The sequence below is a fragment of the Orycteropus afer genome, unplaced genomic scaffold (genome assembly GCF_000298275.1).
Source record: "Orycteropus afer afer isolate SDZICR_OR568_19922 unplaced genomic scaffold, OryAfe1.0 scaffold00271, whole genome shotgun sequence".
NCBI classification, from domain to species: Eukaryota; Metazoa; Chordata; class Mammalia; order Tubulidentata; family Orycteropodidae; genus Orycteropus; species Orycteropus afer.
In genome coordinates, this window is record NW_006921858.1 from 3,889,772 (window position 1) to 3,906,937 (window position 17,166).

Sequence of the window (17,166 nt, forward strand, 5' to 3'; positions counted from 1 at the left end):
GCACATATTTAATACAGTATTGACTATTTGCATTTACAGGATTTTTCAACAATCTGAAAAAAGATCAACTGTTTAAGATCTTTAAAGTATATTACAAAAACTACTGCTAGTTCTTGTACTACAGTATGCTTACTCAGTAAAACTAGTGACAACAGATCTACACAGTAACTGAGTAACTCTGTAATCCACTCATGCCAACCCAGGGGGCCGGTCTCCATTAACTCTAAGCTGTCTTATACAAAAGTTAAGGCAAAGTCATTTTCAAGTTTAAATAAAATTCAAGTCTTTAAATATTGGATGGAAATAATTTTTTTTTAAACAACAACAAAAAAAACAAACATCTCAGTCTTGTTAAATAACATTTTGTGGAATAAACTGTATGGTTACATTTAGCAGGAATATTCTTATTTTAATGTCTGCTCCTTAGAATATTTAAAGAAAAATTTAGGCATTTTAAAACAAAATAATTTATAGTTAACTTTATTAGAAACTTGCTAAATTTAGTGCATCCTTGTTCTTTAGAAGTGCAGCACTTCCAAAAGTGAATCAATGAGAAACCTCATCTTGGAGGTAAAGAGAGCAGGAATTTTCATCCTCCACTGCCCAAAGAGGGGGGAAAAAAACCACAAACACCATTCTCTCATGATTAAATAACTTTTAAATCCATGTGCCAATGCAGTGGTACAGGAGATGTCAACACAGAGCTGACTAAAATAGGGACTCTTTCAAAGAGTACTTGGGGGAAATGATGACAGAAATTTATATAGAACCTAAGCACTAGGTCTGGGGAAAACCACAAAGTAAGTGGAGACTTTTATCACCTTCCTTGCCAGCACAAAAGTTATTAAAACAACACTATAGTACAATTTTGTGGTAACATGTTCAATGGGCAAGAAAGTTTATATTTTCATTTAAATTCTATTAACAATGTGCTTTGAATTTATTTTACATAATAGCCATTTGAAAATGGAGTGAGAAGCTGGTTACTTGCTTGCAGTACATGAAAATGCAATTGTTTTAGGCCTCTCTATGGTGCTCTCTGCAGGTTCATTATGCCCAGGCAACCAAAAATAAAATTATATTCAAGAAATAAAAATGCATTCTAGAATCACCTGTTACCAGCTTAAGTGAAAAGTACAGTTCTTATGCCAGTGTGTCACAATCTAAAAACATTTACCCCTTTCTCAAGGTCATGTTTACCAGTGTAATCTTGCATTCACAATACTAGCTGTCATCAGCTTTCATCAGTCTGTTGACATTTTAAAGGTATGTACTTGTCAAGCAGTTATTAAAAAAAAAAAAAAAAAGTAGCGTAGTCCCACTTAATTTAGAAAAACTCACTATTTATAGCTTGCATTCATAGCCACATGGAGGCTTAATGAAAAATACCAACTTGTAGGGATAAATGCATTTTTTACCCTGAAAAAAATTAGACTTATGCATCACCTCCAGTTAAGCACCAACCTAAAATAAGGTTTATATTAATTAAATCCTGAAAAATAGATTTTTTTCAAGAAGGGGAAAATCTGACTTATAGAAGAAAAGTAACTTGCAGGCATTTCATATGCCTCATATACAATGCAAGCTCCTAACCAGCAACTCATTCTCTGTACTGAGTGGGAACAGTGTTTCATTTGTGGTTAAACAGAACTCTTTTACAACCCCTCCCAGACATACAAGTTTCATTGAGGAGACTTAGGAGGTGTGTTCTGTTCTCTATTTAAACGCTTCCCAATGGCTGGAGGTGGGGATCTGCGCCCCAACTGCCTTCTCTGATCTTTGGGTTGTCCTGGATTTGACTTCAGGGGAGGGGGTTCTCTGTATCTCTCCACTGGTTCAGTGAGTTTCTTTTCTTCTTTCCCACAACCGACAGTGTTTGGCTTTTGTTCTTTTTGGGGTTGTAATGGGGAAGAAGGAGGCTCTTTACTTGTTCTCTGACAAATCTCTGCGTAGCTAGGTTTTCGCAATTCCTGGGAAATAGACAAAATGTTGGAATTACATGCGTAAAATGATCTCTTCAGTGATGACATGGCGAAATGAAGTTCATTTAAGATAAAAGTTTAAAAAAAATCCAATTAAAACCAAATTTTCATATTCATGAGTTTTCCTTAGCAAGACAACTTTCTGTCTAAGATACTCTAGAAATATCTTTTTTAAATGAATAAAATTAGAAAAAGCACAGAGATAAAAAGTAGTGTCTGAACTTTTTGCAACGTTTACTCTTTAAACATTCTTGAGCTCTATGGAAGCCTAAAGAAACAAAAAAGATACCCCTAGGAAATGACACAAAAGTAAACTTACACTTTTCCTTGCCCCACACATTCTTCAAAACATAATCCCAGTTAAGGCAATGGTAATGATATGTGAGTACTCAACAGAACGTTAACTAATCATTATATAAAAACAAGTTAAAGAGGGGCTTCAGGTTAGTGAAAACAAAGACTATATAACAGAAGAAAAGGGAAAACTTAAAAATATTTCATCTATAAAAACTATTTTTTAAATTAATTTTAACCTATACAAACTCATCCCTATGGATAATAAAAGTTTAAACCAAAATCAAAATCTCACCTAAATATCAAAGTGAGAACAATAACCACAAAGGATTAAAAAAAAAAAAAGTTTCATTTACCCAAAAAAGGGAACTACAAGAAAGGAAGAACAGGAATTTACATCTGCTGGAATGAATAGAACTGGAGGATGAAATACACGCATATATTTAATAATAGTAATAAATAAAAGGAAATAACGGAAACACTTTAGAAGCACTATAGTACACTATGAATTGTAAATAAGTTGTGACAACAACATAAAAGGGGGGCAAATCTGTATAAAATTCTGTATAAAAACAGAATTTTTGTATTCTATTAAGTTGGTATCAATTCAAACTAGATTGTTATGAATTTAGGGTGTTAAGTGTAATTCCTATGACGAGCACACGGAAAATACTTTCAAAATTTACACAAAAGGAAATGAGAATCAAAATAGTTTACTACAAAAAAAATCAACTAAACACAAAAGAAGGCAGTATGGAAATGTGGACAAAAAAAGGAGAAGACACAACACAAACAACAAAATGCTAGCAGAAATAAGTCATTTCTTATCAGTAAACAGTTTACATTCAACGAATTATTATTTAGTCATAAAGAGAAATGCTATTTGCTCTGATATGAATGAACCTTGAAAACATTGCTAAACCAGACACAAAAGGGCAAATGCATGATCTCACTTATATGAACTATAAGAATGTGCAAATATATATTAACAAAAGTAGACTGGTGGTTACCAAGGGTTGAGGGGAAGGAGGAATAGGGAATTATTACTTAATGGATACTACGTGTCTATTTCATATGATGGAAAAGTTTTGGAGAAGGATGGTAGTGGTGGTTGCATAACGCTGTGAATGTAATTAATTATGGTCAGTGAATTGTACATTTAAAATGTGGCAAGTTTTGTGTTATATATATCTTGTTGTTGTTGTTGTTATGTGCCTTCGAGTCAGCCCTGACTCATAGCGACCCCTCCTTGGGTTTCCGAGGCAGTATCACTACGGAAGTAGTATTGCCCAACCTTCCTTCCGAGGAGTGGCTGGTGGGTTTGAACCACCAGCCTTCTGGTTAGCAGTCAAGTGCCTTAGCCACTATGCTACCAGAGCTCTTACCACAATAAAATCAAAACACTCTAAAAAACAAAATAAAAAATGCACTGTTGAATAAGTGGAGCTACATTTGACTTAAAATAAAAAATAAGGAGGACTGGATGTAGTGCCATCCATTCCATTTTCTTTTTATTATCTGTTATATTTAGTTATTACTTTTTATATTTATATTTAATTACTTATTATAAACATGACATATAGTAAATGCTTAACTGATCACATATTTTACAAAAGAACAGGAACTAGAATCTTGTTAACTACTCAAAAAGATAATCAAAGGTACTGGAATACAAGGATTGTATGGCTGTGATAATGAGAAACAATCAGAGTAGTTAGTTAAAAATTATTAGCAAATATTCATGGTATTTTGTACAGAAAACACAACACACACATACACACATACACGCACACAAATAAACACCCATCAAATTAGATTTTATTAAAATAAGCTGATACAGAGGGGAAAAAAGCTATGTGTTTTTTTTACCATACCTGAAAGACTTTGTGACTTAAGAAAATAAGCACTAGTTACGTACTGTGGCAGTTCCATTAACTTGCACTGATTTACATGCAGTAGTAGTAAGAGTAGAAGAAAGTCTTTCCATACTTTGTGTTTCCCTCTGCTTTTCTACAACCTTGGAATCTCTGTAAAAATATCATCCAATATTTGAATATCATGAACCATTACAAGTAATTCAAAATTGGTAAATTCAAAGCCTGTAGAATATTACTACTTACTCGGGTAAATGGGCTGGGGAAGGAGATTGTTCATAAGTTGCTGATACAGCACAAGAGACTGGCACTGAAGGCTCTCTGGAGATTACTGCGGGAATAGTGTTTGTACTTGCATCCATATTTAGGTTCTAAAAATTTAAAAGAACAGATTCATGATATTGTAAAGATGAATATACATCTAATCTTTTTCATACTGATTTTACATACGGCCCAAAAAACAAACAAACAAAAAAAAACCACAACTGTCTACAAGTTTTGGAGAACTCTAAAACATCTATAAAAATGGCTTTTTATCTTATTCTTGGTGAAAACAAATTTTAGTTGACTCTCCCTAGGCCTGAATGGAGCTGACAGTCAGCTATGTGCCTACCTCTACCTCAAAAGAACAGAGTTACAATAGTAGACCCCACTTTGGAAAAACTGCTAATTTCCATCAAACATAAATGCAAAAGGAAATAATCAGAGGAAGATGCTCTTCTCTAGCAAAAATGTTAGGTATTCCAAGTCTCCTTTTGTCTACAAAGTTCTCAGCCCTTTTTCCTTTCAGCAAGTATTTGATGATTTTCATGTCTCAGACTCTTTCTACTAATTATAATTCCATTATAATTATTTGTACTTGTTTCATCAACTAAATAGGTATTAAAAACATCTTATTCACCTCAGACACTCCAATGCTCAGCATAGCCTGGCACAAAATTAGCATTTGAATATTGTAGAGTTCCTAACACAATTCTTATGTGAATTAAAACAACTGTTGGAAGGAAGTGTATTAATTCTCCTAATTTGACAGATGAGGAAACTGAGGTTTAGAATGTTTAAATTATTTATTTCCAACGTTGCAAGGTACAGAACTAAAAAAAACAAAAAACAAAAAACAAAAAAAACCCAGACGTTCTTACTCTAAACTAGTGATATTACCATGTATGGTTACCATTTCTTTCTTTCTCTCTCTCTCTCTCTCTCTCTCCCTCTCTCTCTCTCCCTCCATCCCTCCCTCTCTCTCTCTCTTTCTCTCTCTCACACACACACATCTTCACATTATATGCAATTTTCTTGATATTTCTTATTACTTGTCATGTAATTATAACTGATAGTGAGTTTAGGTGGGAAGACATAATTTTCTTAAAACTGTACTTTTCAAAGCAGATAAAAAATTCAGAAATGAAATGGACTGAGGAACTGAGCCTAGAGCTCAGGAAGGGAATGAGAGGAACTTACCAGCACTGTTTATATACTTTTACCCTAGGTAGGGAGTAGAACCAGAGACTTTGAGATCTCTGTTAAGCAAGAACCTTTTATGACTACTGTGCTCAAGATGAAGCAATCTAGGTTGGTGGGAACTTGGGAACGGCATATCCCTCCTTTTTGTAGTCTAAATATTGAGTATTAACACAACTTAAATGTAGATATCCTTGTACTATGCTAGAAGTCAAAGAGCTGCCATCACACTAATAGTCTCTAAGATCTTCAAGAGGTTTCCTGGGCCACTCTAGGCCTCTCCACCATCATCAATAAGGGTTTAACTGAACAATGTCTAAATTCCCTTCCCTTCCAGGTCTAAAACTTGATTGTAAAGTTGATATGTCTCTCTTTAAAATGCTATTATAGATGCTCCACTGAGAAACAGTTACACATATTATTCCAACTGGCTGTGGAATCAGGCTCTGATTTTTTACAAGTACCAAATCTTTTGTCAAAAGGACATTTACACAGAAGTTCAACATGCCAACAATAGAGCTGCTGTTACTAAACTAGGGTTAAGGCCTCTTGTTCAGCTCCTCTATCAACCTTCAAGGGGTGTAAAATACAAAATTTGAAAACTTACATGATCTTTAAAGTACATTAATTTTCTAACACCATTCTATAAGGACTGTTAACTCAGAAATTATTGTTTGAAAGTTTACAATTTAAAATAATGTGTAAAGAATGCTAAAAGTAATGTGTGATTGTTACCACAAAACACAAAATCTTAGGATTCATTCAACCTCCAAGGTTAAAAATAGGAGCAATAGCCAACAAAACGAAAAGAATTATAAACACACTTCATATGGCTTTATGATTCAGGAGCAAAATTCAATTTTAAACTTTGCTTTAAGGACTTGAGAAACTGTAGTACACACTAAGTCAATCTAAACTCAGGCTATGGGATGGTACCTTTTCCCAAAATTCAGCTGGAGATTCTGATTCATCAGATCTGGGGATTAGTCCATTGAGTGGTGATGGATGTATTACATTTGAAAAAGGTACACAGGTGATTCTAATGCACAGTCAAGGTTGAGAACTACTAGTATAAGGGAATATGCTACCAACAAGTTATCCTCCGCACTTATACATGGCTAATCATTAATAATATAAAAAGAAAATGGTTTCTTTTTACTCTGCAGGGGAGCTCTGGTGGCCTAGTGCCTAAGGCATTTGACTGCTAACCAGAAGGCTAGAGGTTCAAACCCACCAGCTCTTCCTTGGAAGGAAGACTGGGCAACCTACTTCGGTAGAGATACCGCCTCAGAAACCCAAGGAGGGGTCCCGCTGAGTCAGAATTGACTTGACGGCTGAGATTTCGGTATTTTTTTTTCCTCACTTTTGCAGCGCCTTCAGAAATTAATCCTAATAGCAGGACAAATCCCTCCAACTAAATGAAATTGGAATCCAGAAGGCATATTGGAAACTAATACCCTTAAACTTCTATAAATCAAAATGGATGACTCCTGGGATTATAATCATTACAGAGGGGTGAAAGCAACTAGTTTGGTAGCCTATGGAGTTCAACAAAAGCCATTAATATTACTCCAGGCTTCTTGGTACTCATCTTATGTAGATTACTAAAAATTATATTAAAACAAGAAAACCAAATAGCTGGTGGGTTTGAACTGCAGATCATCTGGTTAACATCCAAATGTTTTACCCATTAAGCCACCAGAGCTCCTTATAGTATAGTAAACTAAAAGGCAGGTCTTTAACATCAACAATAAAATGCAACTAAGATTCTGGATGAGAGGTGGAGTCTGTTCACCACATCAAAGTATTGGATTCTTGCCTTTTAAAGTTCTCAGATAGCAAGGTAACTAAAAGAGATCATGGACTTTAGAGCATAACAGTCCTAAAGTTCAACTCTAACCTTACAACTCAAAATCTATGTGACTTTTGCAAATAACTTAACTTCTAAGTCTTATCTGTAAACCAAGGGTAGTATTACGTACATTCACAAGTTTCTTCTGTGTATTAAAAAAATAATGTATGCAAAAAGCTCAGCAAAGTGCCTAGTACAAAATCAGTGCTTAGTAAATGTTAGTAGTTACTAGACTTATAATAAACATCTTACCCTTTCTTTTGATGATCCTATTATCAAGCTAGATAGCCTGTTTTCAAACAAGTCCTCTGCCTTTAAATTGCCTACAGCTCCAGGCAAAGGAGGAAAGTTGGAGAGCCCTAATTCAAAACTAGGAGATGGAGGCTTTGGTGGCGTTGGAGATTGAGTTTGACTCCTCTGTAACAAAAACAATATCCAATAAAGTTAAGACAAATGTAAAAAGTCATTACAGTATAAGAAATACATCAAAAGAATATAAGACAAATAATCTGTCTTCTAAAATACTTTGGTTTTCACATCTATCTGAAAACAATATGTTTAAACAAACAACAGACAGATAATCAAACCATATAAACACTTTATCACCTATCAAAGATCATTTATTAGGCAACTTCAACCACCTAGAATAGAGTTGTAAAACAGAAATCCCAAGATGACTGACAGCCAAGACATACGTCACAAAGTACATTAATAAAATATAAATACTTTGTTCATAGAGCTTCTCATTACCCCATTAGAAAATATCAGAATAGCCTGAGTCAAAACAATAACTGTATTCATCTCTAGACAACAGTTTTGTATTATTACAGCATAGTCTATGTAACAAAGCAATAGTGCTAATGTCATAAATATTCAAACAACAAAAATTCCACTTTTACCATCCTGTAACAACCTGTGTAAGAAATATTTACCAAGATTTTCATCTTAAAAAATAAATAAATAAAAATAGGAGGGCTTCAGGAGTCTGAATATTAACTTACTGTAACACTATATAGTTTTAAATAAGTAATCATGTCAAAAAAGGTATTAGATAACAGATTCTGATTTCAAGAAAATAAAGGAAGGACAATAGTATCTGAATGTAATTTAAAAGTCCAAAATCTCAAAAGATAGTAATATTATTTTTATTGAAAAAATAGCAATCAACTTGCTTTAACAAGCTAGAAGGTATTTTTCAAAATCCCAGTTGCTTGGTTGGGGGATACTAGAAACAGAAAAGGGAAATGAGTTTATATTCAGGTGTAATTCAGTTATTTTTCAAGAATGGTTGGCTACTTTGATTAGGCAGCACTGCTCTCATGGCCTTTACCCTAACTTGAAAGGGTCAACATTTCCCAGAAATAAATACCGACAGGAGGATTACTCCCTATGTGAGTAGAATGCAGAAAAAAATATGATAAAGCTCAAATTAAAGCAGATTAAATGGATCCAAGTTGACAAAAATTCCTCTGTATATTATGAGTATCCAATATGGTATAGGTGCTTAATTTTGTTGTTTGTTTAACTTTATTGTGCTTTGGCAGCACATTTACAAAGCAAATTTGTTTTACATTCAACAGTTCATGCACATTTGATTTCATGTCCTGATTACCATCTCCAACCATAACAAATTCTCCTCCCCTCTCATCCCTGTGATAACCCCTCTCCCTGTGCCCTTTTTAACTATGCATTCCTGTCTACCCAGCATTCCCTCTATGCAAATGCTGCCCCTCTGGTGTCTAATGGTTAATCAGGGTGCAGCTAAGGGGTGCATATGCCTAGAGTAGGTGAGTGCATCGCCTTGGGGTAGGTATTCTGCATGCAGGTCTTTCTACTGTTGGGCTGAGAGCCAATCCATAGCAGTGAGTCCATTTCTAGACCTGAAGTATAATCTGGGGCCACAGTCTCGGGGGTTCTACCAATCTCCATCTGACTGGTAATTCTGGTCATATTTGTGTTTTTGAATTTTGTTCCACATTTTTCCTCCCACTCTATCCAGGATCTCCAGTTTTGATCCCTCTCTGAGTTGTTGGCACAGGTATCATCTGATTCTTCTGGTCTTGGGGTCATGAAGGCTGAGGTTCTTGTGGTCCATCTTATTCCTGGACTAATTGTTTCCTGATACCTTTTCCTTACTCTTCTTTGATTCAGATGAGAGCAGACCAATAATTGCATTTTACATGGTGCTCAAAAGCTTTTAAGAGCCTAGTCACCAAAGTAGATTGCAGAACAAGATTTCTATATACTATGTTGTGCCTATTGAGCATGAGGTTCCTCAAGAGTATAATACTGAACCTGCAGGCCTGGTGATTTTCTCTCTCAAGGTGTTTGTTGTCTCTGAGAAGTTACTTCAACTCTGTTCTCTGTTACTTCTGTGATGCATGTGGCTAATTTTGTAGCACAAGTGCATATGTAAGATCATTTTCAGCTAAAGCTATCCTTGGTCTAGGGTATATTCCTGTTCACCTCCTTCCACCTGATCTTCTCATCTGTCTATGCATTTATCCATAGCCTGGTGTTTGGTGTTAATGGTAATGCAGTATTGTGCATGTACTAGTATTTGCCTCTGCTGTCTATATCTTATGTGCACATTTCAGTGTTCTTCCTTTCCCCAATGTCATCATGCTGGTCACCGACACTTTCTATACCATCATTCCCCTCTCCCAAATCAACATGTGATTCCCTTCCCTCTCAACTCCGATAACCAACAAAGTGAATTTCTTTCCCTGAGTAAACCTTTCCTTGACTTTTTACAATAATGGGATCATACAATATTTGTCCTTCTGCGATTGACTTATTTCATGTAGCATAATGTCCTCCAAATCCATCCATGTTGTGAGATGATTTGTGTATTCTTCATTATTCTTTAATGTTGCATAGTATTCCATTATGTGAATGTGCCATAGTTTGGTTACTCATTCATATGTTGATGGGCATTTAGGTTGTTTCCATCTCTTTGCTATAATGAATTATGCTGCGATGTCTGTTCATGTCCTCTCACCTCTTCAGGATATATTCCTACTAACAGAACTGCTAGATCAAATGGTATTTCTATTTTCAGGTTTTTAAGGAAATGTTATACCATTTTCCATAAATATAGGTGCTTAATTTTGCTCAGTTATGTGCCCTTAGTATTAACCTTGCACTTATAAACTACGTGGCTATTACAGGCTCTCTATCATCTAGTAAAATGAGAATAGTAATATTCAAAATAATCCAGTAAAGTTCTAAATTATGCACAGACACTATGATCTCAAAAAATATCAACGCATCTTTTATTTTAAACATTTTTATGTTTCTGGGGTATATGTTAGTTTTCAGAAGTATTTTTAAAAAAAGAATTCATAAAATTTACTAAATCTTGATTTTTAGGGACAGAGGCTTGGCAACGACTATGTAGACATAGGAATTACAAAATGACAGAGCCTACACATGGTATTTGATTCTGAAGGCAGTGTTCAAATTTTTCTAGGATTTGAATGGCTCTAGGTGAAATGTGAATGCTGCTCCTGGTTCTATGGGCTTGTTCAGGTCCAACTGCTCACACATTTATGTTACCTGTCAATTTTTGAAGTTATTAAAATTTCTAAGCTTCATATATGAAAGTACAAAAGGTATATTTTCTATAGTATGACTCATACTCCTGAGCTTCCAAGGGTTCACAAGTAAGAACACACGCATCAGGAACACAAAACAAAACAACATAGAAATGGCAATGGGAATAATTCAGGTAATCCATATTTCACAATCAATATTGAGATGGTAGTATTGTTAGTACACGTTTACAAGAATGCCAACAATTCCAACTGAAATCAACCACTATAAACTTCCTTACCAAAGGGTTATCTGAAAACTAGGCTAAAATGACATACGTAGAATTCTGGATATTTATTTATTTACGACTAATACGTATTTTCTAAGTTCTCTTATGGGAGCTCTGGGGCATAGTGCCTAAGGCATATGACTGCTAACCAGAAGGCTAGTGGTTCAAACCCACCAGCCACTCCTCGGAAGGAAGGTTAGGCAATCTACTTCTGTAGTGATACTGCCTTGGAAACCCAAGGAAGGGTCACTTCCTTGAGTCGGATCTGACTCGACAGCAGTGAGTTTGGTATTGGTTTTGGAAGTTCTCTTATGGCAGTGGTTAAGGTATTTGGCTATCAACCAAAAGTTGGCAGTTTCAAAAACACCAGGTGCTCCATGGAAGAAAGTGGAAGCAGTTGGCTTTCATAAAGATTTACAGCCTTTGAAACCCAATGGAACAGTTCTACTCTGACATATGAGGTCACTAGGAGTCGGAATCAACTTGATGGCATTGGGGTGTTTGGTGATGAAGTTCTCAACAAAGAAAATCTGTCTTTTATAATGAAAACGCACCCACATGATGGCTCAGAAGACTGGGCCAAGATTTTTCTCAAGGTTTTTTTCCCCCAGTTCTTCCAAGTGTGGAAATCTACAGCTGTAAGCTCACAATATAGACTTTCTTTCACATGTCTTCATGCACATTGTTAACCCTGCCCACAATATTTTGTTATCGTTATATGTTGAAGGTTCCATACTGACCTCTGTTAAAGCCCAGTAAAAATAATATCCTATGAGAAACTCTGTATAATCAATTCAAGCAAAAGTGACCACCTCTCATCTACTTAAGACTCACATAAACTTATTACATATTTTTGGGTTTGTTCTGACCATACATTATAGCAGAAGGCAATAATGCTTTGTACATGGTGGGTACTTAATAAAATGTTTCTGAAATAAAAATATTTCTGATGACTAATTGCTGTACATGAGCAGCTTATCCTGCTTGTTAAAAATAATGATTCCACTTATTTTTAAATTATACTATATTATAGCCCAGACAGAAAGAATTTATCTGGACATCTGCATATGAATTGTTTAATAATATGTTCCTGGTTGCACTTATTATATAAACTCCCTACCATCAAGTTGATTACGACTCACAGCAACCACCATTGGATTTCAAGACTGTAAATCTTTATGGAGGTAAACTGCCTCATCTTCCTCCAGAGAAGCTGGTGGGTTTGAACTTCCAACCTTCTGGTTAGCAGTCAAATGGCTTACCCACTATACCAACAATACATCTATTTTAATAAAAATCATGTAACTGGTTAGCAATTGGTATTTCACATCGTCCCCCCTTTAGACTATCAAAAATATCAGTTATTACTTAATAATCAATTTAAAAAGAAAAATTATGGTAAAATGCTGACATGTTTTAATCATAATTCAATTAATTAAATGCCAAATTTGTCCAGTATAAATTAGATTTAAATACTCTATATAAAAATGACTTATGCTTTGTGAACTCACTGTAAACTTGTCCTCCCTTTTCTTCCGATAGCCAAAGGAATTTTTCCTAAAAGAATGGAAAGCAAAAACTGTTAATTTTTCTCCATCTGGATTTTTTTTCACTGTATACACACACACACACATACATATATACAGACACATACACATTTTCAAAGAAAGAGACTAATTTCAGTCTTTATTATCCTATAATCTTTCAAAGATGACTTTTGATTTTTTTCTAAAATCTAAACCTTAGGAAGTACAAACAAAACAAGAGAAAATTATTATCAAGGACTAATACTGATGTCTACATAGGTTTAAAAAAGAAATTTAATAAAAGAATTGACTTGAGCTTTTATTAAGATTAACTGATGACATAAAGGAGAAGTTCACCAAAATCTAGAATCTACAAAGGATCAAATGGAAATTATAGAACTAAAATATAAGAAAAATACAGGATATCCAGTTGAATCTGAATTTCAGAAAAACAGTAATTTTTTAGAGTAAGTATGCCCCTTAACAGAATTTAACAGACTCTTAAAAGAAACAATGAAATCCAGAAAACCATGGAAGTGTTATGAAACAAAATAACTACTGTTCTAGAATTCTAATTCCAATGAAAAATATCCTTCAAGAAGGGTGATGGTTGAACAATATGATTACATAATTAATGTCACTTAACTGTCTGTGTATGTGAAGAGCATACAATGTGAATGTTTCATGATATCTATACTTGCCATAATTTTTTTTAAAAAAAAGGCAAATAAAGATAATATTTTGGATATACTTCTTCAAAAAATGTTTTCATTGTTTATTAGAAATTCAGATTGAACTGAGTATCTTGTATTTTATCTAGCAAGCCTAGATACGGCTGAAAGAGGGTTAGTACCGTAGAAATTATCAACTGAAGCGTCGAGAACAAAAGGGATGGAAAATACAAAAGCGAGTGTAAGAGATGTTTGAGACACTATGAAAAGGTCTAAAATAAATAAACTTGGAGTCCTAGAAGAGGACAGAAACATGGGTCAGGAAAAATATTTAGTAAGACAATGGCTAAGAAAAGAGACCTGGTGGTACAATGGTTAACTAGGCTGCTGACAGGAAAGTTGGCAGTCTGGACCCAACAAATGGCTCTGTGGGAAAAAGACCTGGCAATCTATTCCCATAATGACAAAAGGCAAAACCATATGGGCAGTTCTACTTTGTCACATGGGGCCTCTATGAGTTGATATCGACTTGATGGCACCCAATAGCAATGGCTAGGAAGTTTCCAAGTCTGATTCAGGGAATTTAGGATAAAAAATTAGAAATGACGAAATGTACAAACTCTGATATTCAAAGACAAAAACTGATAACGAAAATTTATCAAATGCTTATTTGCTTATCAACAAAATTTGAAGACACAAATAATCTTCTCAATCCTCCCGTATTACCCCCATCCTTATACTACTACTTCAATGCCTTACCCTTTATCACTAAAATCACATGAGAATTTCTAAATCCTTCAAGAACTTTCTATATCACCATGACCGTATGTATGTAAAAGTGTTCTATATGCCTACCATATAAAATTACACCCATCTGCCATCAGCAATGCCATGTCATGAATAGGAGTACTCTGAACATAAAACTTATTAAGTGGCTACTTCATGTCAGACAAGGAGCTCTGGTGGTACAGCAGTTAAAGCATTTGGCTGCTAACCAAAAGGTCAGCTGCTTGAGCCCACCACACCAGCTGCTCCATGGGAGAAAGGTGAGGCAGTCTGTTTCTGTAAAGATTTGCAGCCTTGGGAACTCTATGGGGCAACTCTACTCTATCCTATAGAATCACAATGAGTCAGAATTGACTCTATGACAGTGAGTTTGGTATGTCTGGTCATGTCAGGCACTGAGGAGACAAAGAAAGCTAAGACATTTTTCATTGCTCTTGAGGGGCTTACTTGGTCTAACAATTCACCTATTAATTTCAGTTTTTTTATTTTTCTATCCCTTTGTCATTTTAACTAAATTCAAGACTTGCCCAAAGGCCTTATATAAAATGGAAAGGAGTTTAGAATTAATCTCGACTAATCCCTTTATTTCATAAAAAACCAACACTAGTCTTATCCAATATGGTAGAACTAATTAGAATGCCAACTCAGTCTTTACAAAATAGGGATGCTACATAGATCCCTCAACTTCTGTAGAAGGATGATATATGGAGTTTCTGATTAGTGCATATAGAAGCATACCACAAACTTTCAGATATTGGAACAAAGTCATGCCCTTTTCTGCAGAAAACAAATCTGCTTTTGAGAAATAGTGCTTGATTTTCTACCTTGCTTGTTGTTGTTAGGTGCTATCGAGTTGGCTGACTCCTAGCGACCTTATGTAAAATAGAACTAAATGCCTGAGTATGGCACATCAGTGACCACAAGACTTAATCCACCTATTATGAATTGGGCATTAAATCATAAAACTGGGCAAATATAATAGTAATTCATCACCACACAGAAATAGTACATACAGGTCTACAAGATACAAGTAACCTACAAGAACAGTTAGTTAAGACTCTTGAACAAACAGTACTGCAGTATGGCCTGCTCGCTCTCAATCCATACCAATGGCTTCATCAAGAGTACCTTATCACCATCTGACCTTGGGGGGGGAAAAATTCTGGACCTGGATTACAGATGGTTAGGAACAGTAAGATAGATGGTTACAGCATAACATCTCAATCAAGAGTGCTCCTGAAAATCAAGGTTGAAGGGAAATCTTCCCATTGGACAATTTCAAGCAATATATTCAGCTATCTACTTTATCTGGACTCAGACATGGCAAAAAGATTCACAAACAGGGGTGCTAATAATCTGGTTAGATGTGAGCCTTTCAAAGGGCAGAATTGAAAGAATGATTGACAAGATGATCATGGGAAGAGGTATAAGGACAGGCCTCATGGAATGGACAGAATGTGAAGATATTTGTGTTGCCAATGACTGCTTGCCACAGGCATGAACTACAGAAAAGACCCTTAAAAGTCAAATGAAAAGATAATGTGTTCAGTTTCTTTCTCCAGACATCCCAAATACATAGTACCCATGATAGGAAGATGACTTCAACAACATGGACTTCCCTTCATCAAGGATAAGCTGTTAATCACTACTGGTATGTCTAATATAACAGCAGCAACCCACACTGAAGCTGAATGCCAGTCACTCCTCATTTCTTGATCAGCAAAATAAGTAAATAAAAAGTTATGCCCATGTTTACCATGCACTTCATCACACACTGACCTAATGAAGACTCAGTTACAAACTAAAGTTGGGCAACTACACTCTAAAAGAATGGGGTTCTAACTTACAAAGGAGCCTTGGTGGTACAGCAGTTAAGCATTTGGCTTAACCAAAAGGTCAGCAGTTTGAACTTACCAGCCACTCCACAGGAGAAAGATGTGGTAGTCTGTTCCCTTAAAAATAAGCTTCTAATCAGTGACTAGAATATGGTGTCATAGCCAGGATATATGGTTCCAAAGCATGGAATAGAAGTGGGAATGATACTTCACTGTTATAACTAATAATCTACTAGCAGAATTTTATCTTCCTCTCCTCACAACTTTGAATTCTACTGATCTGGATCCCCCTTTTCCCCAAAATGTTCCACCAGGTGATATAACAATAAAAAAAACCAAAACCAAACTCATGGCTGTCAAGTCAGACCCGACTCATAGTGACCCATCCTTGGGTTTCCGAGGCGGTATCACTATGAATGTAGATTGCCTAATTTTCCTTCCGAGGAGTGGCTGGTGGGTTTGAACTGCCAGCCTTCTGGTTAGCAGTCAAATGCCTTAGGCACTACGCCACCAGAGCTCCCAACAGTTACATAAAATAGAGATTGAGACAGCCACGTGGTCATGTGGAATTCTTCATTCCATTGAACCAATAAGCAAAGAAGGTTACTCTACTGGCTGGGGTGATTAATCCAGGGGTTGCTGACATACAAGGGGGAACCTAAAGGATTCTCTAGCATGTCTCTTAGTACTTCTAGTCCAATAGAAAAAAGTTGATGGAAAACAAAATCCAAACCCAAAATAAGGATGTTGGGGGCAAGGGGAGGATGATGATTATGGATTCAAGTCCTTTAGGAATGAAGTTTGAATTACCCCACCAACTACAGTCCTGAACACCTAATGTCTTGTCTGAAGACCAAGAAAACATAATGAGTACTGGAAGAATGAAGATATAAATAAATATCAACTATGGCTTCATGACCATAGAAACAAGGACTACTGAAGCTATGCATATTTTTCCCTTGAATGTTATGTATATATTGGTAACCAAAACCAAAAAACCAAACACACTGCCGTCGAGTCAAACCTGATTCATAGGACCCCCCTTGGGTTTCCGAGGCAGTA

The 17,166-nt window shown here is 35.5% G+C and overlaps 1 protein-coding gene across 1 annotated transcript in view; it reads right to left on the minus strand.

Moving 5' to 3' along the window:
- Window positions 1-1,682: 1,682 nt before the first annotated feature.
- LARP4B (La ribonucleoprotein 4B) overlaps window positions 1,683-17,166 on the minus strand; it is a 104,448-nt gene continuing 88,964 nt past the window's right edge. The window contains exons 13-17 of the mRNA XM_007950395.2: window positions 12,798-12,843; window positions 7,716-7,880; window positions 4,397-4,521; window positions 4,195-4,303; window positions 1,683-1,970 (exon numbers count right to left, since the gene is read on the minus strand). Coding sequence (XP_007948586.1) covers window positions 1,683-1,970; window positions 4,195-4,303; window positions 4,397-4,521; window positions 7,716-7,880; window positions 12,798-12,843 — 733 coding nt within the window. The remainder of the gene's footprint in view (window positions 1,971-4,194; window positions 4,304-4,396; window positions 4,522-7,715; window positions 7,881-12,797; window positions 12,844-17,166) is intronic.